The 15,131-nt window shown below is 38.6% G+C and overlaps 1 protein-coding gene across 1 annotated transcript in view; it reads right to left on the bottom strand.

The window, feature by feature from the left end:
• LOC103355884 (potassium voltage-gated channel subfamily D member 3-like) overlaps positions 1-15,131 on the bottom strand; it is a 94,984-nt gene that overhangs the window by 9,717 nt on the left and 70,136 nt on the right. Inside the window, exon 3 of the mRNA XM_008279832.1 lies at positions 6,143-6,244. Within this exon, the coding sequence (XP_008278054.1) occupies positions 6,143-6,244 (102 nt within the window). The remainder of the gene's footprint in view (positions 1-6,142; positions 6,245-15,131) is intronic.

Here is a 15,131-nt window from a genome sequence, read left to right as displayed (position 1 = left end):
AAATTGACCAAGAAATATGAGAAAACAAGGGTGGTATATATATATGGCTGGGAGATATGGCCTTTTTGAAATATCTCAATATTTTTAGGTTATGTCATGGTATGATGAATACCTTGATATTTCGCCTAAGCCTTGAATTAAAGTTTAGATGCATATAATCACATGGGTGTGATGATTCTTGTTTTACTATTTTGCAGTTATTCCAGACTAAGTTTTACCAGCTAGATCAGTCTGGTAAATTCAGATAATTACATCACTTTACAGTAATAGCTTTAAAAACCAGGAAAAGACACTCATTAACATCAATATATAGCTCAGCCTTTATAATTGTCAGAGTCAACATTCAATCAACATTAACACTTTGTATGCACCCTGTGTTGCTCTCCGAAAATAACAATTCTACAAAATGTAGCACTACAACAAGTCTTACAACTCATACAGGCTAAGTCTTCTATTAGCTTCGAGCGTGCGCACGCGCCCGTGCACAAACACGCGCGCGCGCACACACACCTACACGCACACACACACACACACACATACCCACATACCCACAATGGACACACATACCCACATACCCACAATGGACACATCACTAGTCGGGCTAACCCTCGGTCTAGCAGGACTTTACTAACATGCAGTCTAGCTTACCGTTGTTGTCCATGTGCACCGCATGGTCCACAGTTTGCGCTGTTGACTTCTTTCTCTTCCTCCCGACAGTTCCTGGATTGATCTCGGTACTTTGCGCATCGCCGCTGGTAACACTGGTATTGGATGTTTTACCAGACCGTGTATTCATTGTTTGAAGTCAATGCTACTACGAGCTGCGCATCAAGCATTTGCTGTTTGAGTGAAAAAGATGGGGCGTGATAGTCACTCACACCACAGTGGTGATGCGAGGTGATTGACAAGTTGACAACCAGCCAATATGATGGAGAAGGCCGCACGGCTCCGCCTCCAGCCCGTGAATACAATTATGATTGGCTTGTTTCATACGTAGTAATCTGGCGGGAGCTAGGAACAGAGACTCGGAGTTTGTGTGATGTGTGTGGAAAGAACAGAGGATAAGAAAATAGAAACACCCTAATCAAGTCGTATTGTGATATCGTAGCCAAATAATGCCGGGTTTAGCCACTGAGCTAAGACAGCTTATTGAAGGAAGAACTAAATCTAAAAGAAGACACAGAGAAATCATCAAATGGATGCAGAAGAAAAGGCTTCTAAGAAGAGGGATGAGATGTCAAAAATGCAGACACGATGAAATTCAAGGAATCAGTTTGTGTGGACAACTATGCATGGTCAGTTTTATTTTTATTGTATGAAATTAAATTAATTTAATTGTTAGCTATTAAGAGTGCCCAATATATCTTAATTCATGTTAACATTATCTAGAAATTAATATTCAACACTTTTGAAACATTTGAACACACATTTTAAGTTTTAAAATTCACTAAATTAAAATATTTTCAGATGGGATCCACGGTCAAATACACATTAATTTGGAGGGCCTTGACATGAAAATGTTTGAGACTGCTTTAGCCACTACCCTGGCCTGTGTCATCCTTATCTTTATTAGTATATCTTCAGGGTTTGCAAACACCCTAACCACAGAGGGAGGAAACTGAAGAGGTCAATTAGACACAAATCTATGTTCAACAAGTCAAAGGTTTCCCTCTTCAACTGGATGCGCTTTGTGTACAGGTATACACTATGGCATAGGTATATGTTTTTAGTCTGTCTATAATGAAAAGTGTTATTTCAGTAGAAGTACTGTATAACTCAAAAACAATAACTGGAGACTCTGGAGTAAAGCTTGTGATTATTATGTTATGGAGCATCTGTAGACTCATGATAATAGCAGGTGCTTGGAGTTATTTCACTTTTGTTCATTTTGCTAAAAGGTGTAGTTTACAGCTTGAATTCTTAACAGTTTAATTACAGAAATATGTTTAATAGCTGTTACTTATGGGATTACTGTGTTGGTCAGCATTAGGCCTTCTGTAGCAACATGAGTGTCAGACCCTGCCTCTTGAAGCTCAGTAGCAATTGGCTTTCTCAATCTATAGGCTCTGGAAATTAATATCAGAAATAGGATTTTACAAATATTCTATTTGCCCCAAATGTATTGACAGAGCTCTGTGGAAAATACCACAACATATATTTTCCATCAGTATTGCTGTTTTTGTCTACACATTAGCGAACAATTGTCAAATCCTGGGGTGCAGTAGAGGCTAAATTTGTGTATCAAATAAAAAGAAAAAAAAAAAATCAAAAGAACCACTTTATTGCTAACTGTGATATAATAATCATTTAGATTTGCACAAGGCCTTCGTCTACATCAAGTGGACATGATCAATGATGACATCTCTGGAAGCTCAGCAACCCTGTCCAAGATGGCTCAAAAGCTGCGAGATGTGTGTACTTCTGCGATGGACCGATATCAGCGAGCAAGGGGCCAGTACATTGGGGGGCGGCAGCAGTTTGTCACCATTGATGAGAGCCACTTCAGACACAAAAGAAAGGCAAGCGGCATTTACTATTATCAAGATAGTAATGTACATTATGACAGATTATTCATTTTGTATAAACAAGAATAATTCCTCATATTTTATGTTTTCAACAGTACAGACGAGGACGAATGGCTGGTGGCTGGAGGAGGAAGAAGTGGGTTTTTGGGATGCTAGGTGTGAACCGGAGAGAGAGAAGACATGCAAAGCCTGTTCTTCGCTTAGTCAAGAAAAGAAGAAGGAGAGATCTGGTGCCGCTTACAGCTCACCATGTTAAAGTGGGATCTACAATAATAAGTGATGAGTGGCGGGCTTATCGCAATGCTTTACCTCAGCTAGGTTACACCGATTTCGCTGTCAATCACAGTGTGTCATATGTTGATGCCCAAACAGGTGCACACACTCAGCACATAGAGAGGGCCTGGAGAACGGTTAAGGAAAATGTGTGGAGATTCAGGGGGAATTGTACAGAGGAGTTACTGGTAGACCATCTCAGAGTTATTGAATGGTATGAGTGACTTGCCCATAAGCATCGCAACGGGCCATTAGGACGGATAATCCATGACATTGCTGTGATGTTTAGACATTAAATGTCTCTCTGAAATATTGTGTTTATTAAGTGTTTAGCACAAAACATACTTAAAACTCATGGGTTTGTATACTGTTGTATACTGCTGTTCTGCCATGTGATAACTCAGTATGTGTGTTTCTGTACATTAAAGACAATGTTCAACATTCTATCTCTTGTATGTCTTTGGTAAAATATAGTACACAGAAAAGTCTATGGGTGGAAGAGCGTTGAGGTACAAAAATGTGATATTTTAAATATCAGATCAAATTTCTGTACCTTGAAATTGTTCCACCCATTTGCTGTTCTACAAAATTTCATTGGTATTAGTAGATGGTTAACAAACTATTAACAAGTGATCTGTAAAGTGTGAGTTAATGTAGTTGTTAAGCATTAGTTATAAGCTTATGTATGTTATTGAGACGTTATTCTAAAGTTGCAACTTTTCTTCATTTACCAACAGTTAATAAATGAGTAATAGTTGCAACTTTGGAATAACGTCCCAAAAAATATAAACTATTAACTGATACTTAACAAGTCATTAGTAAGTGATTCACTAATGGCTTGTTCATGATCTATGACTGGTGTATAAGGTATGGCTGTAAATCATTAATATACAGTTAACAAGTCATTTATAACTCATTAACTAACAGTTTGTAAATGGTTTATTAACTGTCTATAAGGCATGTTAACAAACACTTAACAAGTGGTTAATAACTCACTAATTAACAGTTTACAAATGATCTATTAAGTAGTTATAACGGATAGTTATTATAAAGTGTTACAACAACTTCCAGAAACTGCTTCGGGTTCAGAGGGTTAGCGCCGCTATGTTGTGAGACTGGCCCAGGATGCAGTGCTGTATCTTGGCTTGGGATGGATGTTACTGTGAGGTCAGAACTAATGGAGAGCTGTGTGCAGCCACATGGCTAAACAAACTACTGGACGATCAGCATAATCCCTCTGAGTCTGGGTCTGCCTGCCTTTGCTTCTTCTATTTCTACACATGTTGAATACAAACAATAAGGCATGTGGGACTGGAAGCTTTAGAGGTCAATGCTCAGTAGTAAAATTTTACTTAATTGCACTGCTGCTGCTGAGTAAATAGTAAAACAATACAGTTACCATATTCCTAAAACCATTGTTGTTGTAGATAAGTGGCATGCACTTTAAGCATTTGGCGACAGGTGATAACTTCTAAATGTCAAATGAGTAATTGACTAGTTTTCTAACACTGATCATCATATTACCCCATATTCTGGAGTCATGAGTCTGTTACAGACACAAAATGCCAGAAAACACTGGGCATCTTGCTGAACTTTTTCCATTTTCTTTTCTCATTGACATTTGTTTGCTGTCCATTGCCATTTTTCCAGTACTGGAACACGAACATGACATCCCCACTGCCGGTCCCACTCCTTCCTGACAAAGATCTGATTGGTTTGGTTGTTTTTCCAGCAGAGAAACATCTGTCAATGAACCAGCTTCATCTGAATTACTTGAAAAGCCTGAGCTATGGGAAGCAATGCCAATGTCTGGAAGTAGGTTTAGACAACATGAACCATGAGGGCAAATCCTGTCACGTTAATATGAGAAGTGAAAATTAAGTAAACAGCATCCACAGGATAAGCCTGAAAAGTCCCCTTATGCAAGGCTATCATAAAACTTGACAGGATTATCAATAAATCCCCCTTTATAACAATTAGCCTGTGATCTGGGTGACAAATAAATGGCAGGTAAAAAATAAAAAGGCCCAAATGCAAACAGACCTGCAGTTAACTTCAAATGTAACTATAGGCTGTGAGGCAACCAGTCATTTTGTCATATATCTCCACACAGCACCACTGGCTGACAGTCAGCGGTGACACCACCGTAATTTGATGCGCCAGGACTCTGGCAGCCTCATCACAGACACGCAGAGGGATGGGGGTCGCTCAGCACTCACAGATGGCATTTATATGATAATTCTAACCACTTCCAGACACCCATGAGCTTTCACACTGGACTCGATTAGATCCAAATGGATTTTAGTCACCATCTGCAAGGAGGGGAGTGTGTCACTGAAAGCAAGAGTGATGGACTGGATGGGAAGGATATAGGCAATTTGCTCATGCATTACCAAACACATTTTTACCATGGTTGTGACAATTTTTTTTTTTTTCTCAAAAAACGGGAAGAGTAGTAAAAGTAGAACACAGTGGTGGATACTTGCATGAAAAAAGTTGTATATACATGTACAGAGAAGAATGAGCAATTAGTAATAAATGTCTTAAATTTTGAAAAATATGTTTGCATTCCTGAGAAGATGAGAAGATTGATTCTCATGTTTTAATTATGGAGTTGAGGAGATGATTAGCTTAGCTTAGCATGAAAATAGGCAGGCGTGAAACAACGTGACTCTGTCCAAAGTTCAAAACTACCCTGCAGGATCTCTACTCTCGCCACTGTCTCATTGTTCATTGGCACAGTTTTGTTTTGAAGTTTGCTTCAGCCTCTTTTAATGCACTAACCATCTAATTATCACCAAGAGCTACTCAAAAAGCGAGTAAAAACCACCTCTGTTGTTTAAGCTTGCCAGTTTCACAGACATGGATTAAAACAAGTCTCGGACTGAAAGACAACTAGGAAAAGCACTTTGCGTGATTACACGGATAACACTCGCATGGGGGATTATTGGCATAACTCCTCTGCTATCACCCCTGCCCAGTGTAACAACGAGAATGTAATGACTCCAACTTTTGTTGCACTTTTATAGCCTCTAAATTACTTTTAAATTGTCCTTTGGTTAATTATGGCAGTAATTGTTGTCATTTCGCGTATGTGTGTGTGTATTTGTGTGTGTGTACTGCAGATGTGAAGTTGTTGCTTCCACACTATTGAGTTGCAGTGAACTGAAATAATTAGCAAAAGTGTGTTTGACAAGGAACAATATGATTAATGTCTCATACTGAATTACAATCTGCCGGCATTGCACGTCACTTTTAATGAACACATTTGAAAAGACTTCCCAGGAATCATCGTGCCCACTTTGCTGTTGGTGCATCTCGGGGGGTTCAGAGGTCTTTCTCACCGTCAGCTCCAGCAGTTCGTTGAGCAGTCCGTTGTGTTTGCTCTGAAGGAAGGCGTTGGCGCTGCCCGACTTGGCTATTCTTATCCGGGCCAGTCTGGCTTTCTGGGCGTGGGAAGAAGAAAAGGTCACAGCATCAGACAAGGTGAGCGGGAGGTCACAGCGGATGACTAATGCCTTATTTAATGGTGAGAATCTGCCAACTCATCAGCCAAGCTCTGTAGTAATTTTCACAGCTACTACTGCACTGCTTCTACCTCCACAATTCAAATTTCTTTCTGCCATTATGCACAAAAAGGTCTGTTTCTACAGCTTCTTCAGCCTGCTGTTTAACCAACATACACTCCTGCATATGGCCAAAAATACACCAACACCCAAACAATACACTCATTTGGGATCCACGAACATTTAATATCAGGTCTAAATATGCACAAATATGTTTCAGCATCCAAGTGTTTAGCTTTAAACAGATATCAGAACCTTGTGCAGCAGGGATTTTGCTTATATTTAACTAAAGAGCAGTCGCTGTTAGGTGATATGGCCTGGCTTATATTCTGGTTACTCCTAAAATTGTTGACTGGACTTGAAGTTCTGGTGAGAAAAGATCTTAAACAGGAAATTCTGTATTTTTCTTTATTGATTTGGCTTTGTACTTTGGAACAAAAGCTGTCCATAGACTGTTGTCTCAAACTGGAAACACACGATTGTTTAAAATGTGTAAAATATCTAAGGATTTAAAGTAACTGGAACTCAGGGGCGTAAATCAGCTCTAAAGGAGCAGCTACAGACCAAATGCCAAAAGAACACAAGCACTAATGCTAAGGCAACAAAAAGTTTATCGCTAACTATTTTGATAATTGATTACAAAAAGCACAAAATGTTATCTATTATTGCTTTGCCAATGTGATAGAATAGAATAGAGTTTTTTTATTATTATTATTTTTTTTTACCAAGTTCCCTGATTTGTTTTTTTTTCTTCAAATTAACCAAATGAATAATCAAGGCAATCTTAACATACAATTATGCAGTCTAATTGGGAAAGGGATGTCCACATGTAGTGGAGTAATGACATATTGTGTAGATCACATGAAAACAACAATGTTTAATGTGGATATTTTTCATAGTTGTTTCTTTTCTGATGTTTTCAAGGAATTATATTGTTATTTATTTCTCTCTCTCTTTTTTTTTTTTCCATTTTATTGCTTACTCTTTCATCTGTGAAATCAACCCAAATATTTTGTGATGCTCATGTTTGACTGTTTCTCTCTTTTCCTTCCAGTCCATTGATACTAAGTTACTTAAAACTTCTGTTTGTTTTTAATCATCATTTTATGTGGAACCCCAGAAAGACAAGCAAACTGGAGCTAATGAGGATCCAAATAAAGAATGGAAAACTTTTCTAAGTTCTCTGAGTCTGAACCATTTTCAGACAGATCATTTTTGAAACGTAATTTAGATTTTGCCTTTACCATCCAGAAAAAAAAAAAACTACTGAAGAGTCCTGCTGCAGACTGGGATTGAGACATGATCGATGGCTCATTGCTTTTGTGCCGATTCTGCCTATGAGAGACTAAGGACTTTACCGCAATGCACCTGTCTGCTGAATTTAAAATGAGCTTGATTTCAAAGCCTGTTTGTTGACATTAGTCAATGTATTTTACTCTTTAAAGGATGAATGAAAAATCTGCCTTGCATTTAACGCTTGTGTTGCAAAAAGATAAAACTTCTTTAACCAATAGACATGATAACAGAACAAAGAAAGGGAAACAGACAAGAAATGAGAAAGAAATTGTTTTGGGAATTTGTCAAAATGAAGAGGATATTGCGGCGACTTTACATCTTTTCCTCAACTGCTTGTAGACACATAAGGTGAGCGATTTCTGTAACCTTGTCCTGCTGCTCTCTCTCCTCCCCGTAAATGCATTTCAGAAACAGGAGACATGCAGAGCAATATTGGCCTCCCAGACATGAATCAGAAGTAATGGAATTAGTTTGGATGCTTCAAAAATTGTCCGTCAGACTGTAGATACCTGTGAAGGTGTGAGGAAGGCTGTGAGCCGAGAAGTAATAACAATGGTTGTCTATGTACGTGTGCAGTGCGTGAAGTAGAGGACCATTGACTGCTTCTTTCTGCGCAGCTTCAGCGAAAGAGTGAAATTTGGAAGTGAAATCGCTATCGTGTGCTGCCTGCTTTTCTTATTGATCAAAAGCGCTACTTGACACAAGAAAGGGAAAGAAATATGAAAGTCTAACTCACTCTGATCCTCCTGTAAGTGCAACAGCTCTGGCTACACTGATGTTCTGTTGAGCGTTCTGTCTTCTTTGATGGTCCGTTGAGCCCAAACGATTGTCGAAGAAAGCTTTTTATTCGAAATGCATTCTAAACTGACGAAATCTCTGCTTTTTATGAAATCCAGAGGCGCGACTACGTCACATTAAGTTGAATTTCAAAGTCAGCCTGAAGTACTGAGACAGATTTTAAGACAAACTGGTTTAAAGTCAAGTCCCCTAACAGTTGATGAAGGTGTCACAGAAGGATCAATATTCATCTCTCTGCAGTACAATGATTTATTCTCCAGCTGAGAACCGCACTGTCCATTTTTATGCTGTAATCATTTATGTGTATACCACTGGCTCAACTGCAAACTAGGGGTTTTCCAGGTTAAGCTGTTTTGATGACATCCAAATTGTTCAAACTCCAAAGCAGCAAAAGTGTTGAGTCTCCAGATTTAATCTCTGCGAAAAAGAAGCGTGACTCTCCACCTCTGGAATCCACACAGCCACACATGAATGTGTTATTTAAATTCCAGTTACATTTAGTATACCTGTGCTATGGTATAAATCACTTTCTCTACAAAATGCTGTTGGGAGTAATAAAATACAGTTCAATACTTTTATTACTTGTCATAAAACACGTTCAAACTGATGCTAATAACAGTAAAAAAAAAAAAGAAGAAAAGGGCAGATTTTAATTCAAACTTCCCCCAATGAGTATAGGTGCAAGTTCATCACATTCATCTCTGAAAGTAAATCCCTCCCAAAGGCTGATGGGGGAGTATTAGATGGCTGGTGAATTTCTTCTTTCTAAATTACACCCAGTCACACCCGAGTCTGTTCAGCCTGGGCCTCCTCAACCCTCTGACCAAAACCCGGTGATGATAGATTCTGGTGATTTTACTTCATCGGTGGTCTCACTTGACTGCACAAATCACACTCCAACAGTACCACCCACAGTCCGACAGCTAGACTACAGAAAAAAAAGGCTCAAAATGTTCCCCATCTAAGACAAGTGAGCCTTCAAACTACTGCGATACAGAGACCTCATCCTCCCGTCCCTTTTTCCTTTCTTGTAGCCCAATCAGACCTTTCTCCTTCCTTTGTTTTCTCTGCCATCTTTGTGTCCTCTTTCTCTCTCCTCTCTCTTGTCCAACTTCTTCCTCTCTTTCCTCTCTTTTGCTCCCATCATCTTGTTTTGCCCTCACGTCTCTGGTCTCAGAGTTTTTCTTTTTTTTTTCTCCCCTCCTCGACAACCTGCCATCTCTCAGTGTGGCTCCACTTGACTTTGCTGTCCCATTACCGGTGTGACCTCAGTCCATTTACTGCCTCGACACTCACCGGCACTCTGATGGTGACTATGCTGCACTGCTGATTTGTGCAGGAATAAGAAAGAAACCCGTCATCTTCTTCTGCGAGTTTTTCTTTCCAACTCGTTGTGGATCTTGGTACATTCGTATCAGATGCCGTTTCTGTGAATAACACTGAGGCACAAACTACAGTAGTTAGTAGGCTATCATTAAATCCAATTTGGATTCTCTGCTTTCTATTTTTTGACTGAGGAGCAACAATGAGTACATGAGAAGATCTTTTTGTAAAGTCAAATCCACAGGTGACTGCATAATTGTAATGGGAGCCTGGAGCAGCATGTTGTTATAGGAAAATGAAGACAAATGAGATCTAGAGAGGAAGGGGGAAAGCGAGGAGAGACGCAATAATCGGAGTAGAAAGAAAACTCCGGGTTAATATAAAACAGATGTCTTCGTATCCCTCTTTTCCTTGTTCTTGTGCTGGTTTCAGACTCACATTACAGGGAAAAAACAAAGGGTGTATATGACTACAGGAGTGCACTGGTGAATAAAAATAGCTCACAGGTGCACAGTAAATGTCTTGGTGACTCGACAGCAATTTATAGCTGTGGGCATTTACCAGAAAAATATATAGTAGGAACAGAAAACTACACAGACTAGTCAAGTAAAAGCCATTTCTCTACATTCATTTAGGAGTGGCGGGCCGCCATTCCTAAATCCTAGCCGCTCCTTCAAATTTTTTTCTCTCTTTTTTTTCACTGTTGCAAATACACCACCGCCGCATGTCTCCACCTTCACAGCAGAGTCCTGCACTGGGTTGGGTACCCGCGAGTCCTAAGGTAAACTACAGATAACTGTCTTACTCAGTATCTACTCTTTGGGGGTTAATACTGCATTAATTACTCGCGAAAGCGCGGCCTTGAAGGTGACATCACATCCAGCACCAGGCTCCAGATCAGAAAGTGAGGGTTGTCTTGGAGAATAGGGCAGCAACTTACTGGAGAAAAGGTACACTTATTAGCTTAAGACAACTCAGAATAGATTTCACAAGTTAAATAGACATTTGCAAAACATTGATGGCCAGCTCATGTTACATAACATATCTTCACTGATAAAGTTTAAAATTTTAGACAAAAAATTAACACGTCTTTAGGTGCAGCAGCTCTGGATGCATCTATAGGACCAGATCTATACTTAGACTGCTTCTCTGTTGTAAATCTCTCAGAGCCCACGCCGATAGTAAATTCTTCTAAACCAGCTACATGTCTGTTAAACCCAATCCCAACTTGACTGTTCAAGGAAATCTTTCCTCTAATAAATACTGCAGTATTAAATATCATCAACTTCTCTATATTAACAGGCTACGTACCACAGGCTTTTAAAGTAGCTATAATAAAACCACTGCTCAAAAAGCGTATTCTAGATCCAGGCGTTTTACCAAACTGTAGGCCCATATCCAACCTCCCTTTTATTTCTAAAATTCTTGAAAAAGTTGTTGCAAGCAAATTATGTGATTATCTGCATAGAAATGGTTTGTCTGATGAGTTTCAATCAGGTTTTAGATTGCATCATAGTACAGAGACAGTATTGCAGAAGGTCACTAATGATCTTCTTATAGCCTCAGACACAGTGGCGACTCCAGGTTTTTTTTTTTTAGGGGGGGCCAATAGGGGGCCAATGCTATATTTTGGGGGGCACCCAATTACTGTGTTATTCATAGATGTAGCCTAGAGCAATAGTGTTCTTTACTTGTACTCACATTGTATGACTAAATATAGACCATATCTGATTAAATAGATCTAACAAAATCAACATGATCTGGAAAAGGTTTCTGGTCAGAACATACTTGTACAATATGGAATGTACAATAATTGATTCTTTCAAAAGCAACTCATGACATTCAGACTGATTCACAGTGAAGACTCATGTTAGTAACAGCCTGATGGCTCACGGTACATTACAATGATACATACATGTAAATACACACATAAACACAATGCTCTCCTCTTTTATATTAGCAATGTTGTTCTTAATTTGCTCTGAGTGACAGGTACTGTTTTTTGACTTTTAAAGCTTTTATTTTTAAATATAAAAAGAGGGGCATTTGTCATGCATTTGGAGCCAAAAATATGTCAACTTATCAGAAAATAATCTTTCTTGGGGTCCAATGGACCTCGAAAGACCGTCTACGTATGGCAACATGAAGTCCTGAATAGGGTAAAGATAACTAACAATGCTGGCTGCTACTCTTTCTGACATTTCTGAGCCTTGCTGCTGCTGGAACAGAGACTAAATGACACCATTCAGCTGTAACTCAAACCTGGGATTGGGAATGGCCTGGCTGCTCCAAAAAAAAATCTCTGTGTAAAGTGTCTTCATTTAAAGTTAGCAGATTTTCCTTGTTTCAAAAAAAAAAAAAAAAAGAAGAAAAAACACACCGTGGCAAGATTTCATGCCACATAATTATTAATGCAGGAACCCCTTGATGGTTATTTACCATCTAGTTGGCACGTTTCATCAGCTTCTCTACCTAATAACATCAACTTTTTGTCATCAAATGTTGAACTAAAGATAATGGGTAAATCTACGAGTTAAGACAAAACATATCAGTAACTCGTTTGTGTTCAATTTACCGCATGTTTGAATTTGACCCTCACCGTCTCAGTGTCCATTAGTGCAGAGTGAAAGTGAGAAAAGAGGTGTGCTTGTTTTATTTTCCAGTCGCTCCCGTCACAAAAACTACCACAATACTCTGTTCACCCCGCCCCCATAAAGCTGGGGGGGGGGATCAGATTCCAGCAGGGGGCCCCTGTGGCCCCTCCCCTCCCTTCGCCTATGCTCAGACAGACTAGTTTCTACACTTGTTCTGCTGGATCTCAGTGCTGCATTTGATACAGTGGATCACAGCATCTCACTACAGAGACTGGAATGTTTAATTGGGCTTAAAGGAACTGCACTAAAATGGTTTAAATCATATTTATCAGACAGATTCCAGTTTGTTCATGTTAATGATGATTCTTACACCCGCAGTAGAGTTAGTAATGGAGTTCCACAGGGCTCTGTGTTAGGACCTATATTATTTACCTTGTACATGCTGCCCTTAGACAATATTATTAGGAAGCATTGCATAAATTTCCACTGCGATGCAGATGACACCCAGCTATATTTATCTTTGAAGCCAAATGAAATCAATCAGTTGGACAGACTCCAGGCATGTCTGAAGGACATGAAGGCCTGGTTGACCTGTAATGTCCTTCATTTAAATTCAGACAAAACTGAGGTTATTGTATTTGGCCCTAAACAGCTCAGAAACTCACAACTGAACCAGAAAACTACTCTAGATGGCATTGCCTTGGCCTCCAGTTCTACTGTAAAGAACCTTGGAGTTATTATTGACCAGGATGTGTCATTCAATAGCCATATAAAGCAAGTTTGTAGGACAGCCTTTTTTCATTTACGTAATACTGGAAAATCAGTAATATCCTGTCTCAGAGTGATACTGAGAAACTAGTCGATGCATTTATAACTTCTAGACTGGACTATTGTAATTCCTTAATATCAGGATGTCTCAATAACTCTCTCAAAAACCTTCAGCTGATCCAAAATGCTGCAGCCAGGGTTCTGACAGGAACCACTATGAGTTGTGAGAAAACTTGTGTCCTGTAGCTTAAGTTAATTGGGCCTTGTGCCAACTCAGTGTCGCTAACATGAGTAAACTAACTGATAGCATTAAGCTAATATCAACACACCATGATGGAACTGCTGTATGCATCTTCAGATGAGTGTGTTCAAATATTTATCTAAGAAGAGGAAGACAGGGGGATCACCTTGCAACATGTATGCTGCTGAGCATCAGTCGTAGAATTTCCGTACAACAAAGCCTCAGAGCTCTTCTATTAAAAACCCAGAAAAATTAATTGTTCTGAGCCTCGGTGCCAACTCTGCCACTGATTCTACAGCCCCATCAAGAAATTATTATTTATTGATTTTATTTGTGTTTATAAAATGTTACTGTTTTATTTAATTTTATATTATTATTATTTTTACATTCAGCCTTTAAAAAGCCATTTTCAACTGACCATCCAATAAATAGGTTGTAAAAGTAAAATCTGCAGTCAAGTGTCATTTGTTCACATCGCCACAGCTCCCTGGAGAGCCTGCCCCTGCTGCTGAAAAAAATCCAAGAGGAAACACTGGAATATTCTTATTGTGTATAGAAATATCAAAGTATTTAAAGTTGTAACTGAGTGTAACTTCTGATGTTGTATGCAAATGTGGTTTTTAAGTTTTTCTTTTTCTTGACATAGCATTTACAACAATATAAAACTTTTATTCAGATGTTACGAAGCCACTTTTGTTTTAGATGTATATATTTCCAACATTTCTACATGTATTGTTTATTACACATGCTAGCATCTTTAAGAATAGTATTCCTTTAAGATAAAAACTAGCGTGATGTTTAGAAATGATTGAAACCAACTGTAGTATTAAGATTTAAAGGTAATTCTAACTATGCAATCTAATGTTTTGCTTAACTGTTGTTTTCTTTTCTGTTGTTTGAATAAATATTAAACCTCAGTTTTTTTTAGTTAATATGAAAACGATCCCAAGTACGAGAACAAGAACAGCTGAAAAATAATCACAAAATCAGAGTCTATAATATCACGAAAATTGAATATTACAATACAAATAATATGAAATACAGCCCTGGAACTGCTACTAAATGCACTTTTTGGTGTGATTTCCCAATGACTTTAATAATATTGATCTGTTCACCTAAATACTATAATGCGACCCAATCACACTCTCAACTATTCATTCAACTTTTAAGGTCTTCATTCTAAATTTAGGAATAAAATTTAGTGACTATTAAATCACTGTGGTTAAGTATTGCTTTTAAATTGGTAATACTGGTCCATCAACGTCAGGTGTTAATGAAAGAAGGTCTTTCATGACCACAGCGAGAAAAAAAAGCTGCAATAAAAGGTTATTTCTTTTTAATTTTCTTTTAATAGTTCAGCGCTGTTTTTGTAAATTAATTCCTCATTTAAAGTGGGTTATGTCTCCCAGAGTTTCTCCTCTCACTGCTTTAATGGGATGGGTAAGCCCGAGCAGCCGCTAATGCTTGAAGAACTTAATTAGTATGAGTTTTACTGAGGAGTTTTACTGTGCCACCGCAGCCTAAAACATGTTTTACAACCACTGATACGAAGGAGGAAAATCCTTCACGGGAAAACCCTCAAAATCCACATAAAAAAGTAGCTTGTACAACAAATGCACTATATGACAAACAGAACTACTGCTGGAGTCTCGAAGCAACAAGTCTGCTCTCGAACAAGGCTGCTGTGTTTCTTTAAAGCAGTTCAGCTCAAGGTTTTGTATCAGTATATTCAAATTTAGATAATTAT

This window comes from Stegastes partitus, unplaced genomic scaffold (genome assembly GCF_000690725.1).
Source record: "Stegastes partitus isolate 25-593 unplaced genomic scaffold, Stegastes_partitus-1.0.2 Scaffold171, whole genome shotgun sequence".
In the NCBI taxonomy this organism is placed as follows: domain Eukaryota; kingdom Metazoa; phylum Chordata; class Actinopteri; family Pomacentridae; genus Stegastes; species Stegastes partitus.
The sequence above is the reverse complement of the archived record's forward strand: the minus strand, read 5'-3'. Positions and strand labels throughout refer to the sequence as shown.